This window comes from Chiloscyllium plagiosum, unplaced genomic scaffold (assembly GCF_037043375.1).
Source record: "Chiloscyllium plagiosum isolate Xiang-an unplaced genomic scaffold, Cpla_swu_hap1 HiC_scaffold_18, whole genome shotgun sequence".
Classification (NCBI taxonomy): domain Eukaryota; kingdom Metazoa; phylum Chordata; class Chondrichthyes; order Orectolobiformes; family Hemiscylliidae; genus Chiloscyllium; species Chiloscyllium plagiosum.
In genome coordinates this window covers 54,233,133-54,255,656 of record NW_028270156.1, presented here as the reverse complement: position 1 = coordinate 54,255,656, position 22,524 = coordinate 54,233,133, and the positions used below count along the sequence as shown (strand labels likewise).

General features: G+C 39.5%; 1 protein-coding gene across 9 annotated transcripts in view; it reads left to right on the top strand.

Annotated features, from left to right (window-relative positions):
- The first annotated feature begins 3,454 nt into the window (after positions 1-3,454).
- pgghg (protein-glucosylgalactosylhydroxylysine glucosidase) overlaps positions 3,455-22,524 on the top strand; it is a 39,473-nt gene continuing 20,403 nt past the window's right edge. For 2 of the 9 annotated variants that reach the window (XR_015760190.1, XM_043706057.2), the window contains exons 1-8: positions 3,455-4,357; positions 7,117-7,264; positions 7,579-7,845; positions 8,924-9,134; positions 16,251-16,686; positions 19,526-19,645; positions 20,869-21,000; positions 22,046-22,157. Coding sequence is in view for 8 of the 9 variants with exons in the window: in XM_043706057.2 (XP_043561992.2) it covers positions 7,593-7,845; positions 8,924-9,134; positions 16,251-16,686; positions 19,526-19,645; positions 20,869-21,000; positions 22,046-22,157 (1,264 nt within the window). In the remaining variant the exon portion in view is untranslated. Of the gene's footprint in view, positions 4,358-7,116; positions 7,281-7,578; positions 7,846-8,923; positions 9,135-16,250; positions 16,687-19,525; positions 19,646-20,868; positions 21,001-22,045; positions 22,158-22,524 lie in introns of all 9 variants that reach the window. The other 7 variants (XM_043706058.2, XM_043706052.2, XM_043706053.2 and 4 more) reach the window with 6 other exon arrangements.

Sequence of the window (22,524 nt, the reverse complement as noted above, 5' to 3'; positions counted from 1 at the left end):
TTGCCCTACCCTCTGAATTTTGAGTTCAGTGTGATGTTGAACATTTCTTTCTTGCATTTGTGTTCATTTTTTTTCTGGGCAGGGCTCCTCCCTGAGACATGAGGTCCATTTCATCAATCTCCAATATTTTCACTTCACTTTTGAACTCTTACCTGTTCTAGTTCTTTTAATTGTAAACTGTTGACATAACATTGGCCACCTTAATTTCTCCACTCCCCTCATTCACTCTAACCTGTTCTCCCTCTGAACTTATTGCATTCTCATTTTGAAGAGTCATTTTTGACTCAAAACATTAACTCTGTTTCATTCTCCACAGATGATGTAAGACCTGTTGTTTATCTAATACTTCGATTTTTTTTTGTGAGGTTTCCAACATCTTGAATATTTTGCTTTTATTTTAGTGACTATCAATGTGTTCAGTCCACTATTGAATGTTCATGGGCTTGAACACAGACTTTCTGGCTCAGGGTAAAGGGGCACTATCCACTAAACCACAAAGATCTCGTCACTCAAGTATTATCAAAATAAACCGGGAAATAGTCGAGGGTAATATATTTAATGTCAGTTAAATTCCCCAAAGACTCAGTGGGTAAAGCCATAGATCTGAGGATCCCATTGTACATCATGCTGATCTTTTAGCCTTTCATTTACTTTAAGTAGGTTCTGCACAAAAATAAAAGTGGAATGGCAAGTGGGAGAGATGACACAAGACTGGTGAGGGATGTAGACAGGTTAAGTGAGTGGGCACAAATTTGGCAGCTGGAATATGTGGGGAAATGTGAGTCATGCACTTTGGGAGGAATAATAAGAGAGCTGAATATTATTTTAATAGAAAAAGACTACAGTAGGCTTCAGAATAGAAGGATTTCAGAGTCCTCATCCATGAATTACAGAAAGTAAGCATTCAGATTCAGCAGGTAATAGGGAAAAAATTTGGAACATTGGCCTTTAATTCAAAGGGAATGGAGTAAAAAACATTAGGGAGCTTTTGCTAAAACTAGTCAGACCACAGCTGGAATACTGTAAACAATTTTGGGTCGCTTCTCTAAGGAAACATATATTGGATGAGAGGCAGTCTAGAAAAGATACCAGATGGGAAAGGACTGTCTTATGAGGAGAGGTTGAGAAGATTTGCCCTATACTCATTGGAAGATAGAAGAATGGGAGGTGATCTTTTGAAACTGAAGATTCTTCAAGGACCTGACAGGGTAGATGTGGGAAAGCTGTTCCCTGTTGTGAGAGAGTCTTAAGACCAGAGGGCATAATCTGAGAGTAGGGGGAATCACACATTTAAGACAGAGCTAAGGGGGAATTTCTTCTCCCAGAGGGTTGTGAGTCTGTGAAATTCTTTACCACCAACGTATATATATTGTTTTGAGATTCAAATCTCTTGGTTATGCCTTTTTTTAAATCCCCCACACGACTGCCAAACAACAGTGATGCTTATTTCTCCCCAGTACCCATGTCCTGTGCGTGTAGGTGCAGGGTCACAGTGAAGAAACATGGAGTGCAGAAAACTTTATTGGTGTTCCACTACCAAGAAAAGAAAACACCCGAGTGGCCAGTGACAAGCAGTGCCCTTCTTTTCAAGGGCAATGCCTACTTGAACGAAAAAGTGAAGGGGCGACCTCAAAAATAGATTGAGATAGGGTCATTCAGAATATTCAAGGCTGAGATAAACAAATTTTTAATCAATTACAGAATTATGGTCAAGGGGAAAAGACATGAAAGTGAAGTTTAAGATGCGACGTCAAATCAGCCATGGATGTAGGTTTGCTCACTGAGCTGGAAGGTTTATTTCCAGACATTTGGTAACATCTTCAGTGGGCCTCAGGCAAAGCAATGCTGAAAATTCCTGCTTTCTATTTATATGTTTCGGTTTCTTTGGGTTGGTGATGTAATTTCCTGTGGTGATGTTATTTCCTGTGGTGAAGTCATTTCCTGTACTTTTTTCCCAGGAGGTGGTAGATGGGGTCTAACTCGATGTGTTTGTTGATAGAGTTCTGGTTGCATTTCCATGCTTATAGGAATTCTTGTGCGTGTCTTTGTTTGGCTTGTCCTAGGATGGATGTGTTGTCGAAATGGGGTCCTTCCTCATCTGTATGTGAGGATACTAGTGAGAGAGGGTCATGTCTTTTTGTGGCTAGTTGGTGTTCATGTATCCTGATGGCTAGTTTTCTGCATGTTTGTCCAATGCAGTGTTTGTTACAGTCCTTGCACAGTATTTTGTAAATGACATTAGTTTTGCTCGTTGTCTGAATAGGGTCTTTCAAGTTCAGTAGCTGCTGTTTTAGTGTGTTGGTAGGTTTGTGGGCTACCATGATTGGACAAACAGGCAGAAAACTAGCCACCAGAATACATAAACACCAACTAGCCACAAAAAGACATGACCCTGTCTCACTAGTATCCTTATGTATGGATGAGGAAGGACACCACTTTGACTGGGACAACACATCCATCCTAGGACATGCCAAACAAAGACATGCACGAGAATTCCTATAAACGTGGCATTCCAACTGGAACTCGATCAACAAAAACATCGAGTTATACCCCATCCACCACCCCCTGAGAAAAGGAACAGGAAGTGACTTCACCACAGGCAATGACATCACCAACCCAAACAAACCCAAACATATAGTAGAAAGCAGGAATTTTCAACATTGCTTTGCCTGAGGCCCACTGAAAATGTTACTGATTAGGGTAACGAAACATCTGGAAATGAACCTTGCAGCTCAGTGAGCAAACCTACATCCAAAACCTCAACCTGAGCTACAAATCTTCTCAAACTCACTAAATCAGCCATAATCTCATTGAATTGTGGATCTGACTCAATGGGCTGAAATACCTATTACTGCTATTATGTCTTGGCAAGTGTAAATATATGGCTTACTTGTAAATATACGGCTGGCTGCGACTGTAAATATACTCGGCATTCGGAAGCCTTTGGGGATGCTCCATTATGCGCGCGCGTAGAACAAGGTCACGTGGTGCTCTGCTCCGTTGCAAAACAGGGTCACGTGATGCTGTTTCACGCGCCGGAGGCGTGCAGGGAGGTCACATGATGCTCTGTTTCACGTGCCAGAGGTGTGCAGGGAGGTCATGTGATGCTCTGTTTCACACGCCGGAGGCGTGCAAGGAGGTCACGTGGTCCTCCGTTTCGTGGGCAAAACAAGGTCACGTGGTCCTCCGTTTCGTGGGCAAAACAAGGTCACGTGGTCCTCCGTTTCGCGGGCAAAACAAGGTCACGTGGTCCTCCGTTTCGTGGGCAAAACAAGGTCACGTGATCCTCTGTTTCGCGGGCAAAACAAGGTCACGTGGGTTCGACATCCGGGAACGCAAGGAGGCGGAGAATGGAGTCAGATCAACAGCCAATCAGAAGATAATCCCACCTCAGTGATTGCATGACGTTGTTTATTATATAAAAAGACTGGATCAGGGACAGAAGGCAGTGGGATTTACCCAGAGCTCTGTATGCTTTATCCACTTACTGCTAAAATAAACTAAAAGTGTGAGACCGAATATCTTCTATTGCTTCATTTAAAGAACAGGCTCACACATAGAAGAAAGTAAGTTGGTAGTTTGAGCCAAAGTCCGACACAAGAAAGTCTCAGTTAGATCTTAGCGCAGTTTGGAGATGTTGACAGCTTTGTTCGGTCCATGACCCTATGTCAAAATAGCCATTCAAGTTGGACTCGAGCTGCTGAAACAGGATGGCATGTGCGAAGAATTCTACGTCTCCTCGCCCAGCCCCTAACTTCATGTCACTCTATATGCTGAACCGTTCCTGAAGAAACTATTCCAAACACTTGCTTCGTTACATGGCTCGGGGCATGTTATTAAAATTAAACACAAATCCATTGGAATTACTTTCGTTATTAGAAAGTTTTAAACTGTTTTCAAATATTCACAGCAAAGCAATCTGCTGCCCGCTTTGTGACCCCACCCACATCGTGTTTTAGTACTGAGGTGATTTCCGTGTACAAAAGGGAGGGTTTGTGCTGCTTGTTGATTTTCCCCTTGGGCACCGATTGGAAGGCGAGGCCCTGACCGGTTGCAGCAGGCCCAGGAAAGTTAGGAGATTGCTCTGGGACTCTCGGTGAGTGGCCAGAGTTTGCATTTGCGGGTTTATTTGAGAATGCAGGAATGGCTCAAACCAAACTTGATTGCAGGAAATAGCTGAGAACTGCAAGTAACCGTTTGATTAATCCTATGTAACAAACTCTGAGCTTTGTCCCGTTAGAATGAGACGGGGCGCTTTGCGCGAGCAGTCTCTACTATTCTCGCAAATGTTTACACTTTAGAAGCTTTCGTTGTCCGAGCGAAGTCTGAAGCTGGGAACCTTTATTTCCTGATTGGAGTAAGTGTAATCTTTTGTTTTTGACAACGAGCAGCGGGCTAGGGGAGGTTTCTTGAGGCTTTAAGGTCGGAACTTTGGTTGGATTTGAACTTCAATGGTACATTGAAAGCCAGATCTGCAAAATAAATAACGAGAAAAGGAGTCGGGGCTTCCGCAAAGTAAATCTGATCAATTTAGGTTATAGTCAGGCAGAGACTGATAACTTCCAGTTTACCCCTCAACCTGGGCAATTTAATGAGCCACATGTCAAGCGGGGATAAGTTTCTGCAAAACAATAATTTCGATCTTGTAGCATTTCTCACCTAAAAGAATTGACAAACAGCTTTAACAGGAGAGGTGAAAATTCCAAAGAGGGAAAAAATGGAGAATTGAATTTTCTTTTCTACCTCATACCCCCACGCGGCCACCCCAAGATTAGACAAAAGTTGGGATGCTTCAGTCCAGTGAAAGGAGGCAAAATCTGGTTTATGGGACGAGGTAGTTCGAGGGGGATGAAGTGAAGCAGCAGTTGGTGATAATTATATCATAAAGTTTAGGGTCTTCAATGGAAAAGATGCAAACTAAAACGAAAATAACTCACTGGGAAAAACCTATTTCAACTAAGTGAGAATGGATCTAATCCAAATGATAACCACCTGATGAAGGAGCAGTGCTCTGAAAGCTAGTGCTTCCAAATAAACATATTAGACTATAATCTGGTGTTGTGTGGTTTTTAACTCTAATCCAAACAAAAAGGGATCAAAGACTGGCAGCCAAACTGCAACTGAACAACAGACTATTAGCAAAGACATAGCACTCTGGATGATGAAAAAGATAGGGATTAAACTGAAACAGAAAAGGTGCACTTGTGGCAGATTAGGTGGATAATCTAAATGAGAACCAATCTGAAGAAAGAAGTTTCAGGGGATTTAAAATAAGAGAAGCAAAGACTAAGTACAAGAATAGACAGGTGACCAACATAAAAGCAAATCCCAAAGTCTTCTAGAGAAATATAAGTAAAAGGAGGAGCGGGACTAATTAGAAATCAAAAAGGGGATTTATATTGAGGTAAAAGGCATGGCTGAAGTATTAAACAAATACTTTGCATCTGTGTTAACCAAGGAAGATGAGGTCATCCAGGTCCTGGTGAAAGGAAAGGTAGTTAAAACACTTTCTCAGGCATTAAAATTGATGCGGAGGCTTTTTTTTTGTTGTTGTTTTTTAAGTTGATAAGAAACCAAGCACATGAGATGTATTCAGAGCCATTGAGAGAAGTAAGAGGAGAAGTTGCAGAGGCACTGATCATAATTTTCCAATCTGTCTTAGAGTCAGGGATGTTGCTAGTGAACTCAAGAATTGCATATTTTATAACCCTATTCAAAAAAGGCTGTGAAGATATACCCAGCAACTAACTTAAGTTCCTCATCTCTGGAACATTCTTGTGGATCTTGTCTACACACTCTCTACCATCTTCTCATCCTTCCTGAAGTCCAGAACTGGACTCAGTACTTCAGTTAAGGCCACATTAGTGTTTGATACTGGTTTGACATAACGTCCTTGCCTTTATTGATAAAGCCAGGACTCCTCATGCTTTATTAAGTGTGCTGTCAATGAGTCTTGCCAATAATTTATAAAATACACCTAGTCCCTTTCTTGCACCTCCTTTAGAATTGTATCTTTTGTTCTATGTTATTATCACCATGTTCTTCCTACAAAAATTAATCACCTTACACTTCTCTGCAATAAATTTAATCTGCCACATGTTCATGCCCTTTTGACACTACTTTTCTCATGAGTTTCAGTACTTAGAAATTTAAGCGATCCACATGTGACCTAGGCACCAAGATCTAGCACATTAACATATAATGAGAAAGAGCTGGGATTCCAACACCAATACCTAGAAAACTCTACTACAAACTCCATTCTAAAAAATCATTCACCACTCTTTCTTTCCTGTCACTCAGCCTATTTATATCAATATTACTATTGTATCTTTTACAACTAACTTTATTTACAAAACTGCTGCATGGCACTTTATCAGATGCGTTCTGGAATTCATATACACCACATCAACAACACTACCCTCAACAATTCTCTCTGTTATTTGAAAAAACTCAAGCAAGTTAGTTAGTCTTGGTTTGACCTTAAGTCCATCCTGGCTTGCCTTCAAAAACCTGCATTTTCCTTATTGACCATTAATTTTTCCCCAAATGATCATTTTTTAAAAAACTTGCCCTCCACGAATTTAGATTGACTGGCTGGTAGTTGCTGGTTTTATCTTCACAACCTTTTTTGAATAAGATTGTAAAATATTTGCAATTCTTGAATTTGCTGGCATCATCCCTGAGTCTAAGAAAAATTGGAACATTCTGGTCAGTGTTTCTGCAATTTCTCCTCTCACTTCCCTCAGTTAACTTGGGTGTAACTCACCCCGGCATGGTTATTTAATAACAAACAAAAAATGAAACATGCTCCTCGTCAATTTTAAATTCTTGAAGTGAAAAGTTTGGAGAAATTGGGACTGTTCTCCTTGGAGAAGAGGAAATTGACAGGAAATTAGATGAGAATTATTCAAAACCTTGAGGGATATGGACAGAGTAGATGCGAAACTGTTCCCAATACTGGAAGGATTGAGAACCAGAGGGCACAGTTTTAAGATAGTAGGCCAAAGAAATAATGGCGACATGAGAAAAAAACATTTTTACAGTGGTTTTGTATTCAAAAAAGTGTCAATTCTTTCGTGCTATGTCTCACAGCAGATGTGTGATTTCCCTTTTAAGGTATGTGTTCAAGAATTCATCACTGTATCATTGGATAATAGTATACAGTTTCAAGTCTCCATCTTACTGAGCTTGGCCTCTTGCAGCATGACATGCTAAGTGAAGCAAACTACAGTACATCCAAATTATTTGGCTTCAGTCCAGACATGCAAGTACCTATGATTGTAATGTACCTGTGATTGTAACCTACCTGTGTAAATACCCAGAGCTGTAATAGAAGTTCATTTAATTTTGCAGTACTATGTGACTCATGTCTTATCCTTGTGTTATGAGAACTAGCGTGAGTTTAATAGCATGCTAATGGCAGATCATCAGTATGTCGCACCATCTCATGTTAAATACCTGTTCAGTCCCTTCACTCTGTGCCTGCAAAAGTGCATATTATTATGGAAATTGGGGATGGGAGAATAAGAGGAATAAGTTATTAGATTTAAATTTCAGAAATGTTTTCTTCTCATTTAGATGCCACATGCAATATGTCAGATTATGAAGATGACCCTGCAGTATTTTCCAGTGACACATTGCCTTCTGACCTTCGTTTTATGGCAACAGTTGCCAATGGATACCTTGGCACGAGAGTGTATGGTGATGTAATGCATATTAATGGGATATATAATGGTGCAAATGGTGACTGCTGTCGGGCAGATGTACCATCTACTGTTAATGCCAGACTGACCATACCCGATGAGAGAACTTTTAAAGAAACCTACACCTTGAACACAAGGATAGGTAAAAGAAATCTATTTCCTTATAATTTTTAAAATTTACAAATGCTTTTTCAAAGACTGTCTGTCTCATGCAGGTTTTATTTGCAGATAGCTAGCGCCTAACACTAATATCATTGCTTTTGTGTCAATGTTTCTATTTATCAAGTGTGAAATATATGTCCTGCAGAAACAGATCCTTGCCATTTTGACTCCGAATACACCATCCAAGATTAAGTGCAAAATAGTAAGATATAGAATAAAGTTTCTTTTGCAGATAAAACAATGTTTTAGCCCAGACTTGAGTGTGACATTTTAAAATCTGAATTACGCACCAGCTAGTTCGTTTGAGATTAACAAATTACAGTTAGATCTGTAACTTTTTTTTTTACAAACAATAGATGGACAATTTAGGCCTTGGTCTAGATTAGATGGGGCTGGAAAAGCACAGCAGGTCAGGCAGCATCCATGGAGCAGAAATAGGTTGTTCTGCCTTTCCCCCTGTCAGGAATATATCTTAAATGTAGCCAAATCATCTCCCTTTTAAAAATGTACTGTCCTGCTGCAGCATAACATAAGACCGAGACACAATCATGCCAACATTTTCATCTTATGTCTACAGCAGGGATCACATGAGACTCAAGGCAAACTGAAGGAACAATGTCTCATCTTTGCCTGGGCACCATCGAGCCTTCAGGATTCAGCATTGAGTTTAACAATTTCAGAACGTGAATGCTCTCTCCATTGTTCATTCCCTACCTGTGTACCCCTAGTCTTGTCCTCCATGATCTGTTCCCAGCACAGCCAACTGGTTTTCAAACAATTACACTTTTCATTAGCATCCCACTTATCTATAATCTCTGTCTGTCTCTTTCTCTCCACCCCCCCTCTTCCCTTATCATTAACAATCTCTTCGTTTACCTATCCCTGTATTTTCTCTTTGTTTCTCTAGGCTGTTTTTTGTAAAAAAATACATGTTAACTGTTTCTCTGCCTACATTTCTTACAGCTAAAATAACCTATATGGTGGTTGCTTTTCCAGGACGCAAGTTTCTAAAATTCCTCTCACTAGTTGCATAATGATTGCTGCTTTCCTTTCCCTAGGTGTGTTTAGCTATATCATAGAGACACAGAATTTCAGGATGATCCAGCAGATATTTGCCCATCGCACTCAGATTCATCTCATGGTTCTCATCATAACTTTGGAGCGATTAACCACTTCCAAGGAGCAGTGCACAGTCCAAATAAAATCGTCATTTGCTCCCCACAGCCAGAATATTGACTTTGTGAGTGGACCAGACTTCATGGGAGCAAAGTAAGGATCAGATCTCTGATTCTTGATGTCATATGTTGGTGCTTAGGGCAACAAAGTTTATACGTTTAGTGTTATTGAGATAAAAGTTCCTTTCTTTTTTCCTATTGGAGTTGTTGAGGTTTTGTTTTATGGTATTGTCAGTGTGCCAATAGAGACAGCTCAATCTCAGAGGGCTGTTTGAATGTAAGGACAGGGCTATATGCATGTTGTCATAGTCGTGTCTTCAATATCTTGCCTGATCATTCTTCTCCCTTGCATAACTCATTTGGACTTTCTTATGTTGCTTATTTTTTTCCCTTTAACTATAATTGCTAACAATATTCTCTTGCTGTCTCTTAGGGTGAACTACTTCTTTAAACTGCCACCCTCTCGTTTCAAACTTCATCCATTTTATAATATTGATACCCTTATATTTTGTTTTCACTAAAGTATGACTTTGCTCTTTATATTTTTCTGTATGCATGCAGTTGAAAATCTTTGGACAGCTTCATAGCAAAAATTCAGATGAAGCTGCCATTTAGTTTATCCGACACCACCCATGCAGAAATACGTTGTTCGTAACATCTAAAACAGATAATGAATGATTCCACTGTCTTGCACCCATTGTTTTTTTTTTCTGGCAATCCAATTTTGTATGTTGAATTGGCGATTGGGAGAAAATTTCTAAATACTGAGATTATATTATAAACAGCATTATACATTGTTATATTTTAATCAATATAAATTGCTAGCTTCCAATTTTGGAACCTTGGCTCCTGAAGATGCTAACTTTTCCTGAGGTACTTAAGCAAGCGTGTGTGTAACTAATATCGGCAAGCCCGTTAACTGTGGTGATTTACAGAAGATTCAAAGTCAATCTTCACCCTTGTCAACATGTAAGAGCAATAATCACCAGGACAGAAAACATTGGCTAATTTTTATTCACCCTCACTCCACCCCAGTATGTTGGGGATGGGAACCTTCCATTCATCCACCATCAGATTATTAGACAAGTTGTAGAAACCCCAGAAGAAATGTCATAAATGTAGCTTGATCTATTTGTAAAGGTTCATGTTGCTTTTCTGCTGAAGTTACAGAATCCCCACTTTGGAAATTCAGCCCCAATGTGTTGGCTGCCTGGGTTGACCATAGAAGCAGTGTGGTTTAGTTGTTTGTCTCATAGAGTCATAAAGTCATAGAGATGTACAGCACAGAAACAGACCCTTCAGTCCAACCCGTCCATGCCGACCAGATATCCCAACCTGATCTCGTCTCACCTGCCAGCACCCGGCCCATATCCCTCCAAACCCCTCCTATTCATATACCCATCCAAATGCCTCTTAAATGTTGCAATTGTACCACCCTCCACCACTTCCTCTGGTAGCTCATTCCATACATGTAGCACCCTCTGAGTGAAAAAGTTGCCCCTTCGGTCTCTTTTATATCTTTCCCCTCTCACTCTAAACCTATGCCCTCTAGTTCTGGACTCCACAACCCCAGGGAAAAGACTTTGTCTATTTATTCTATCCATGCCCCTCATGATTTTATAAACCTCTATAAGGTCATCCCTCAGCCTCTGACATTCCAGGGAAAAATGCCTCTCCCTATAGCCAAATCCTCCAACCCTGGCAACATCCTTGTAAATCTTTTCTGAACCCTTTCAAGTTTCACACCATCTTTCCGATAGGAAGGAGACCAGAATTGCACGCAATATTCCAACAGTGGCCAAACCTAAGTCCTGTCCAGCTGCAAAGTGACCTCCCAACTCCTGTACTCAATACTCTGACCAAGAAAGGAAAGCATACCAAATGCTTTCTTCACTATCTTATCTACTTGCACTCCAAGGTCTCTTTGTTCAGTAACACTCCCAAGGACCTTAGCATTAAATGTATACGTCCTGCTAAGATTTGCTTTCCCAAAATGCAGCACCTCACATTTATCTAAATTAAACTCCATCTGCCACTTCTCAGCCCGTTGACCCATTTGATCAAGATCCTGTTGTAATCCGAGGTAACCTTCTTCGCTGTCCACTACACCTCCAATTTTGGTGTCATCAGCAAACTTACTAATTTATAACTCTTATGCTCACATCCAAATCATTTATATAAATGATGATAGTCGTGGACCCAGATCCTTGTGGCACTCCACTGGTCACAGGCCTCCGGTCTGAAAAACAACCCTCCACCACCATCCTCTGTCTTCTACATTTGATCCAGTTCTATATCCAAATAGTGAGTTCTCCCTGTATTCTGTGAGATCTAGCCTTGCTCACCAGTCTCCCATGGGGAACCTTGTCAAACGCCTTACTGAAGTCCATATAGATCACATCTACTACTCTGCCCTCATCAATCCTTTTTGTTACTTCTTCAAAAAACTCAATCAAGTTTGTGAGACATGATTTCCCACGCATAAAGCCATGTTGACTATCCGTAATCAGTCCTTGCCTTTCCAAATACACGTACATCCTGTCCCTCAGGATTCCCTCCAACAACTTGCCCTCCACTGACGTCAGGCTCACTGGTCTATAGTTCCCTGGCTTGTCCTTACCATCCTTCTTAAACAGTGACACCACGTTAGCCAACCGCAGGTCTTCCGGCACCTCACCTGTGACTATTGATGATACAAATATCTCAGTAAGAGGCCCAGCAATCACTTCTCTAGCTTCCCACAGAGTTCTAGGATACACCTGATCAGGTCCTAGGGATTTATCCACATTTATGCATTTCCAGACATCCAGCGCTTCCTCCACTGTAATTGGACATTTTTCAAGATGTCACTATCTATTTCCCTACATTCTATATCTTCCATGTCCTTTTCCACAGTAAATAATGATGCAAAATACTCGTTTAATATCTGCCCCATTCCTGTAGCTCCACAAAAAGGCTGCCTTGCTGATCTTTGAGGGGCCCTATTCTCTCCCTAGTTACCCTTTTGTCTTTAATGTATTTGTAAAAACTCTTTGGATTCTCCTTAACTCTCTTTGCCAAAGCTATCTCATGTCCCCTTTTTGCCCTTCTGATTTCTTTCTTAAGTATACTTTTACTGCTTTTATACGGTAAGAATTCACTTGACCTATCCTGTTTATACCTGATATGCTTCCTTCTTTTTCTTAACCAAACCCTCAATTTCTTTAGTCATCCAGCATTCCCTACACCTAGCGGCCTTTCCTTTCACCCTAACAGGAATATACTGTCTCTGGACTCTCATTATCTCATTTCTGAAGGCTTCCCATTTTCCAGACATTCCTTTACCTGCGAACATCTGCGCCCAATCAGCTTTTGAAAGTTCTTGCCTAATACCGTCAAAATTGGCCTTCCTCCAATTTAGAACTTCAACTTTTAGATCTGATCTATCCTTTTCTATCACTATTTTAAAACTAATAGAATTATGGTCACTGGCCCCAAAATGCTCCCCCACTGACACCTCAGTCATGTGCCCTGCCTTATTTCCCAAGAGTAGGTCAGGTTTTGCACCTTCTCTCGTAGGTACATCCACATACTGAATCAGAAAACTTTCTTGTATACACTTAACAAATTCTTCTCCATCTGAACCCTTAACACTATTGCAGTCCCAGTCTATGTTTGGAATGTTAAAATCCCCTACCATAATCACCCTATTATTCTTACAGATAACTGAGATCTCCTTACAAATTTGTTTCTCAATTTCCCTCTGACTCTTAGGGGGTTTATAATACAATCCCAATAATGAGATCATTCCTTTCTTATTTCTCAGTTCCACCCAAATATCTCCCCTGGATGTATTTCCAGGAATATCCTCCCTCAGTACAGCTGTAATTCTATCCCTTATCAAAATCGCCACATACCCTCCTCTCTTGCCTCCCTTTCTGTCCTTCCTGTAGCATTTGAATCCTGGAACATTAAGCTGCCAGTACTGTCCATCCCTGAGCCATGTTTCTGTAATTGCTATGGTATCCCAGCCCCATGTTTCTAACCATGCCCTGAGTTTATCTGTCTTCCCTGTTATGGCTCTTGCATTGAAATAAATGCAGTTTAATTTATCAGTCCTACCTGTTCTCTGCTTTGTCCCTGACTGTTTGACTTGCCCTTGTTCTCAACTGTACCAGTCCCTGAGTCCCATTCCCCCATCTTACTAGTTTAAATCCTCCCGAGCAAATATCCCTGTGAGTATATTGACCCCCTTCAAATTTAGGTGCAATCCGTCCTTCTTGTGCAGGTCACTTCTACCCCAAAACAGCTTCCAATGATCCAAAAATGTGAATCCTTCTCCCATACACCAGCTCCTCAGCCATGCATTCATCTGCTCTATCCTCCTATTCCTACCCTCACTAGCTCACAGCACCAGAAGTAATCCAGATATTCCTACTCTCGAGGACCTCCTTTTTAAATTCCTGCCTAATTGTCTGTAATCTCCCTTCAGAATCTCAACCTTTTCCCTTCCAATGTCATTGGTTCCAGTGTGTACAATGACATCCTGCTGGTCCCTCTCCCCCCTGAGAACATTCTGCACTCTCTCTGAGACATCCTTGATCCTGGCACCAGGGAAGCAACACACCATTCTGATTTTTCGCTGCTATCCGCAGAAATGTCTGTCTGTGCCTCGGATTAGAGAGTCCTCTAACACAATTGATCGCTTGGAACCTGACGTACCTCTCATTACATTAGAGCCAGTCTCGATACCAGAAACTTGGCTGTTCATTCTACGTACCCGAGTGTCCATCACCCCCTACATTTTCCAAAACAGCATACTTGTTTGAAATGGGGATAGCCACAGAAGACTCCTGCACTACTTGCCTACCTCTCTTACCTTTCCTGGAGTTAATCCATCTATGTGACCGTATCTGAGACTTTTCCCCCTTCCTATAACTGCTGTCCATCACATCCCCTTGCTCTTGTAAATTCCTCATTGCCTCTAACTGCCTCTCCAACTGATATATTTGAACTGATAGGATTCATAACCAATGGCATTTATTGCAGATATAATCCTCAGTAACCCATAAACTCTCCCTAAACTCCCACATCTGACAAGAAGAGCATATCACTCTACTAAGGGCCATTTTTGCTTCTTTCAATCTACAGACCCAGACAATAGGACTGTCTTATTCCTCTACAAAACACTGCTCCAGGTTAAATTTATACTTATGGCTTATAACTTAAGTTTAATCAAGAGACATAGCTCAATAAAACATATAATCAAGAAAGAACCCACTCTGCTCACTACTGCAGACTTATTTTAAGGCCACGCTTAAAATCCACTTATCTGCTTCTGTGTTGTGACCTTTCCCAAACAAGTTCCTCCAAGATCAGTTGTGAATTTCACTGTTTTTTTAATTTTCCCAGGCGCACTCCGCAGTCCAGCAATACATGAATTCAACAAAGGCAGTAACTGCAAACTCTGTCAGTTAGCAATGTGGGTTTCTTTCTCTCTCTCTCCTGCACTGACCTCACCATGTGCTTCCTTTGTCTGTTCTTCTCCCTTTTAAAACTGCTGTTGTTCTGACTTTTTTTTCTGCAAAGTTCCAAAACAATGCAAAAGCACATAAAACATTAATTGATGTTCCTGGAATTCAAGGAAATCACCTCCAACACTTAAAACAGCTTAACAAAGAAGGAGCATGTTACAGCCAGAAATCTTTCCCGTCCTCCATCTTGGATTACCCAGAATCAATATTACGGAAAACATCATCTACCCTCCAATCATTCCTCTACTGAGTGTTGTTTACCTAAAAGTAATAGTTCACAATCTTTATTTATAGTGGATCCCCTTATCAATTTACCAGCTCTCTGAGCACCCAAAATAATGTGAATGTTTAATATTTTAACCTCTTTCATGTTTGAGAATTGTGCAAAATGCACAAATTATAATACACATAAGCAATGCCGATAAGATATTGCAAATGTGAAAGATGAGATTATTATGTGTGGATAGTTATGTTTGGAATGTCAATTTATTTTTTGACAATGAATAAGAAATAGAATTTATTGTCTCATATAATGCCAAACTTGTATGCACTTCATAGCTGGGTGAATAAAACTTTTGTTCTGACTCCCCAATCCATTGTGCTCAAATTACTTGCCCTTTAAATGGTTTTCAGCCATAGCTTTACAAATTATTACTAATGGTTTGGCTATAAAGATATGCAAATTGTACTGTTGTGCAACCTATTGACAGAAATGGCTTTGCCCTCAATCGTAACCTTTAATCCTTGTGAGCTCATTCATTGGGTCAGTGAGAGAATGCACTGATGTCTCTGTGGGTTGCAGCTGGGAGGTTGTGTCCAAGTCATGGCTAAACTCAGCAGAGGATGAGTCCAGTGCTGGGAAATGCTGGTAGCTTCTTTGAATGGCCTTTTATTGGGGCCTTCATTGGCTACTCAGCTCAATGAGGCAGGCCAAGCATGTTTTGTATTTGCTTCCTGCTACCTCTGAAACTGTCAAAGATATATACAGGATCAGAGAGCCATCCTGCATTGTAACTATCTGAATTTCTTTATCTGCAAAGCTGATACTGTCTTCTGAGTAAAATTCCACCCAAAATGTATGAATCCTTGCATACTGTTTATTCTAAACTGAGTTTTAAATCCCTAGCCTTGAATCATCACCATCTCCAGATGTGGTGATCTACCTCATCGGTACATTACGCCAGATGACCCTTCTGGAAGAGGACGAGTCCTCTGTGGAATCTTTCAACCCACGCTCAGAAGCTCAATAAACTCTTTGAGGGGTGTCTAGTGACAGAATAGTGCAGAGACCTACATCCCATGATAAATCTTCCAACCTGTCCCCAAGCCAAGCATGTGTTTTGTATTTTAAAAATACGACATGTAGAGCAAGAATACACTGGGAAACATTAGACATTTTTCCCTGCATACATAAAATGCAAAGTGAATAAATTAAAAATTATGTTAAAATGCTTAAATATTTGCATTCAACCTCAAATTCAGATTCAGACTATTTCTCTGTATAGCTTCTGCATAAATGTTTCGTGTCCTAGAGATACCCATGTCATAATTTGTTGGCCAATGTCTCAAAATAACAAATTTAAATTTTCCCCCATCTGTTCTCATGAGTTATATTTCTCAATATTCATTGGCTGAGTATAGTTAAGATCTTTCTTTTGATGCTTCCTTAGGAAAGCTTTTCTTTCTTTGTAATTCAGGTACATCTATGGACAGACTCTTACCCCAGAGGTCAAAGGGGCTGCAAGACAAAATGTTCACATGATCTCAGTGCCACTTCCAGAGTCTCTGACTATGTTGCCAGAGGAGCAGAGAAATTCCTGGGTATTCCTGACCGCGGTGGCCAGCACAGCAGAGCAAGTAAAGGCTTGTTTTGTGGAAGGACAAAGCCTGATCCAATTCGATCAGCTGTACTCTTCGCATGTGGCTGCATGGGCTGCACTATGGAAGCAGAGCTGTATTAGTGCCAAAGGCTGCAGAAAGTTAAACCAGGCTATGTACGGGTGTCTATATTACCTGCTCAGTGCTCTTCCCCCTCTGAAATCTACTGACTTCCATTATATAGGATTAAGTCCTGGAGGTCTTTCCAATGGGGGTATAGGAGAAATTTATCATGGACACGTTTTCTGGGATCAGGTAGGAGGTATTAGATATGAAGACTCTGATCATATGGCTGAACTTTGTACATTTTGAGGAAATTTGATGAAACTGTTATGGATATATGTTCTGCTTGCTTAGTTTGTTGAATGGAATCTGATCCCAGTTGATTTTCAGGGGTCAGAGCAACTTAAATATTATTGGCGCCTACTGGTGGGTAGGATAAAGTGATGGTGGTAGTCCTCAATACTTGCAGAGTATAATGTGGAACTTCAAGGCTGAATCAAGTTGAAAAAACAAAAATCAATTTTAAATGACTCCCTATATTTTAAAAGATTCTGTCAGTAACATAGCATCCCAAGAGCCCAGTATTTCTTGAGTTCAGTTCACAGGGAATATGAGACAACACTACGTTGCTGGAGCTAATGACCGTGAGATAAAAATACCAGATCCCAAGGTGCTGTTTGAACAATATCAGGGGAATTCAGCCTGACGTGCAGGCCAGTAATTATCTCTTGATACCACCAAAACAGACAAACTAGTCATTTTATCTCATTGCTGTTTGTGGAATTCATTGTGTACGATTGTTTGCTGCATTTGCCTTTAAAATTATAGTGATGACACTTGAAAAATACTATACAAATGCAGTTTCCTTCTTTTATTAGTGTACAACATTTAAAAGGCATCTGGATGGGTATGTGAATAGGAAGGGTTTAGAGAGATATGGGGCAAATGCTGGCAAATAGGACTAAATCAGTTTAGGATATCTGGTCAAGGCAGATGAGTTGGATTGAATGGTCTGTTTCCATGTTGTAAACTCTCTCTATTGATGTGAATGTAATGATTGTGATTTGGCCTTTCGACGTCTTGTAAGTCAGAGAAAGTTTTTTTTAAAAATAAGAATGAATCTCATTGAATAAACCACTGTTTAGATTGCCATAATCATAGCCATCTGTGAAAAATAATGGTGTCTGTAGCAAATCAGACGTGGAACCTTATGACTCAGACTTGGCCTTTTTTGAGTCCATTTTACCGCTGCCTGTTGTTTATGCCCATTGTGTGGTTGTCCAATTTTGTTTTTGAAAAATGTAATTTGTAAAACCTTAGTAAGATGAAACTATATGATCTTAGACTACAACTGATACAAACAAAAACAGAAATTGTTGGGAAAATGCAGCAGTCTGGTAGCATCTGTGGAGAGAAAGCAGAGTTAACGTTTCTGAAGAAAGGTCACTGGACCGAAACGTTAACTCTGCTTTCTCTCCACCAATGCTGCCAGACCTGCTGAGTTTTCTAGCAATTTCTGATTTTGTTTCTGATTTCCAGCATCCACTGTTCTTTGGTTTATTTTCACAAGTGTATGGACCCCTGCTGAGCACTCTGCATCAAAGACCTGACAACCTAATACATTTGAACTATTTATTCATTTTGCAAAAATAAGCTTCTATCTGTCTTTGAGGATATGGCTTTAAAGTCTAAATTATTGGAAATTTACTTGTCTCTCTTTTATTTTTAAACTTGTGTGCATGCATTTTGCTTGATAATACAACTTTAACATGTGACTCTGTCCGTAGAAATTGCTGACTAGTGCTACCGTGACTAATATGACATTGCTTTTGCTACATGGAGTAATTTTAGTCAGAAATAGCTTGCATTCATTAAACATTACAATGTACTTGAAGTTGTACTTTATGGACATATATTGACTGCCCCACCCTATTGTAGTTGTATCAACAAATGGACAAAATGGTTAAAAGGACACATGCAAATGCTATTCAAATATTGAGATCACATGACTGACAAAAATGTTTATTGTTCACTTTTTATTCAATTGCTAGGCAATGACCCTCACCATTAAGATAGAAATCAACCATCTCCCCATGACATTCAAAAGCATGACATCAATAACAAGATTATCCATATCAACTCTGTAGATCACAGTAAGAGCTTGCCTCTTGGTTCTCCAAAGTCGTCATCTGTAAGACACAAATTAGGATTGTGAAGGAATAGCCCCCCACTTGTGATTGGCATCATCCAGAACCAAGTAATCCACTTGATCAGTACCTATCAACCACCTTAAACCTTCATTCATTCCTTTCACCCCAAGTTCAGTAGATACTTTGGTTTGCGTACTATTTACAAGATGCATTGAAGCAGCTCACTAAAATCTCTTCTAACAGCACCTTCCAAAACCATATACTCTACTAATTGAAGGATAAGGGCAGTAGGTATGTGAGAACACCACCATTTGTAATACCTCCTCCAAGTCACAAACCACCTGAATTGTATTCCAGTTCCTTCACACAGTTATTGTGTCAAAATCCTGGAATATCCTTATGAACAGCATTGTGGATACACATTGTGGACACCGGACTGCTGTTCAGGAAGGCTAGCTGCTCACCAACACCTACTCAAAGGAAATTGGGAATGGATAATAAATGTTGGCCTTACATTGATGCTCACATCACATGAATGAGTGTGTTACAAAATATAATCAACAAGGTTGCACCTAGATTCTGAATTAGCCATGCACGCACTGGCCAATGTGTTGGATAACACTGATGTCACTTTTTTTTCCTAAGTCCTTTCTGTAAAGCAAAAAGAAATCTGAAGTATTTTGCTCTGGACTTGGGGTGAGATCAGTTAATGTGAACATGAATTAGAGATCAAACCTCAATCTCATACCATATTGATGGTACTTTAAACCACAATTGTTGGAGAGCTCAGTTACTATTTTTGTTATAAAATGCCCATCCCAATTTCTGATCCATGTCAGGATGTCATCATCAGCTTCCCCTCTTTAATTAACTTAATAGTTCTGCGATCTAGTTATTAGCTGCCAGGATCCTTTAAAAAAATTTGGCTTTGTTTGTTTTAGGAAATCTGGATGTTTCCAAATGTACTAGTATTTTATCCAGAGTTGGCACGTATTCTCCTGAAGAACCGCATTCAAACACTTCCTGCTGCAAAAATCATTGCTGGACAACAAGGATATAGGGTAAGCAAGTGGCAACAGAACAGTAAATTTCTTTTCACATTGTGGGCTCAGTGTCCCATACCTGCCTTTATTTGTTTTGTGGGGTTTTTTTTCTGGTCCTGATATTGAAGAGGTTCCATGAATTCTTGCCATGTTTTATTCTCAAAGGAGTATTATGATGATGCTTTTCCTGACACTGAACTGAGCAGCTGGTAGTTACCCAGGTGTACACATTCCACTTCTTTTGCAGAGGAAGGTCTGACATGTTTCTTTACAAATGTGTTTTGCTCCACTCCGTTTCCTATTGTTCATTAAACCTGAATAATACAAGGCATCTGACCACAAATAAATAACTGCCAAAATGATAGTGCTTTTCCATATTTTCATAGAAAAATTATCCAGCCAGAAATGAATGACGACTACTGTAGTTCTGTTTGACTAAGTAAACATCAGAGAATTATTTCACTTTGGTGTGAAAAGGTTTGGTATGATGTTATAATTGAACCCAATACTTTACTTTCTGGACTGTTATGTGCCTGCAGTGGTAAATAGAACAACATTCCTTATGATCTGTCCATAAAAAAAAACTTCTATTAGATCAGTGTACATTTATTATGTTAGCTGATATTCCCTGATAGGTAGATATTAAATTGTACAGAAAAATTGTCAGTAACTCCGGGTTCATGTAAAAGGTTTTCATGTAAACCTCAGTTATGTAATATGGTAGGCACCCAAAATTAGTGTGTAAAAGAGTAAATAAAGTTGAACAGTAGCATGATCCAAGTTCTTCTGTGAAAATAAATTGATGAGATTCCTTTGTTCATTTGGAATGTTTGATAAATGAAAATAATCTTCTATACTACCAATAAAACACTATTCTCAGCACCACTTGCTCTATGCTATGATCACATCTTAACTAATTTTATGAAAATTAGTGTTGAGATATACAATACCAGATGGCAGTAATTGCTTCCTGTTGTACAGGAGCTGACACCATAACACAGATGAACCATATACTGTAAGACAAGAGTAAATCGTTCACTTGTGGATGGTGTATATCAAATTTATTTTAGAAATTAAAATCTAAAACTTAATTCTAAAAAGCTTCTTCTGTTACCAAACTGATTAAATATTTAGAGTTACAGCTCCTGTTAATCTCACTGCATTTCATTATTTGCTAGTAATCTGCTTTACTTGCATAAATGGGCTCTGTGTATGAAGTTTAATATCTCTTGTTTCATAAGGGTGCCAAATACCCATGGGAGAGTGCAGTGACTGGATTTGAGGTTTGCAATGAAGCTGTTTATGGACTAAAAGAAATCCACATCAATGGTGACATCTCATTTGCATTTCAGCAGTATTTTTACGTCACCCAGGTGAGCACTGTTTCTGCAGCATTCCTTTATAGCAGACTGCGACCAATGTTTTTATTGCTCCGGATTTGAACTCTGGATATGAAAAGAAAAATGTCACCTGTTGAATGATGCTTCTGGAATTTCTTGCTCAAATCAATTTATTCATTGCAGTCTTTCTTTTTGAATTATTTTCTCAATATCACTGTGGAGAGTTGCTGTTCTGAACTGTACTTTTGTTCTTCGTAAACAGTTAATGCTCTACCTTACATAATCTTCCTCTTCCCTATATCCCAATGTTGAAATCAAGACTGTCTTTGTTTCATTGAGTTTGAAAACTGGAACTCATTACCTCCCTTCAATCTGCGATGTGAAGGATTTAAAAAAAACCCATATTTTTTGATATCTACTTATAACTTGCATTTCAACCTTGTTGGTGTTTTGTCTTTTCACCTTTGATAGTTTCCTATTTTCAAACTTCAAGTTTTTGAATTTCTTTTATGCTTGTTGAAGAAGGAAGCACATTTGTGGCAATGAGGAAGAAATTTATGTGATGAATTTTTAAGGCTTATAGATTGGGAGATTGGAAGCATCACTGTGTGCAATCTGGAAATGCTAGAGTTTAAGGCTACTGGAAGAATTTAATTCAAATGTGAATTTGGGACAACTGGACAGTGTGCATTTGGGGCTTTTAAGTCCATGATCTTCTATAGAAGTTTAATGTCTTACTTCATTAACTGTTTTTTATTTTCGTAAAAGGTGGAAATCTGCTGGAAACTTGTATGGTTGCTTTTTGAAAATGCTAAAACTGTGAGGTACCAAGGTGCAATTTTCTCTTCAAACCCACTTCATTCAGATCCCATATTTATTCTATCACGGACATCCTGCCCACCACTCTCTGATCCTTTACAGTAAGGAGAATAGAATTCTGATATTTCTCCTTAAGAAAGTCAAGCAGGTCTGTCACACTCAAACTGTTTTCCCAAAGTAGAACATTTAGGTCTTTGCAAGTTTCCACAGTTGTAGTTTCTATTCTCAGTCATTTCTCACGATTTACTTTTGGTTTTAGGACCTGGAGTTTTTCCAAAAGGATGGGGGTTGGTATGTGGTCAGCAACATAGCTGAATTTTGGAGCAGTCGAGTGACTTGGAACCCTTTGGAGGAGTGCTATGACATCAAAGGTAATAAATATGAAATTGAGCAAAAAGTTGGGTCATTTGACCACTTCAGACTTTCGATCTCAGAAAATGTTATAAGGAAGAAGATCCAGCTAGATGATGAAGGTGTGAGGTACACTTAGAATCAAGAACTCCCTAAATTGGAAATTTTAGAGTTGAGACCATGTTGGATGTGATCCATGTCACTAAGACTCTGAAATGCATCATTTTTATTAACTGATTTGTTAAGAATTTATTTACATGCTGAAACATCTCCCTCTGTGATAGATTTTACATTTCAGAGCATTTCTTATGCCGTTCATCTGTATAATTAGAGTCATAGAGATGTACAGGATGGAAACAGACTCTTCGGTCCAATTCGTCCATCACA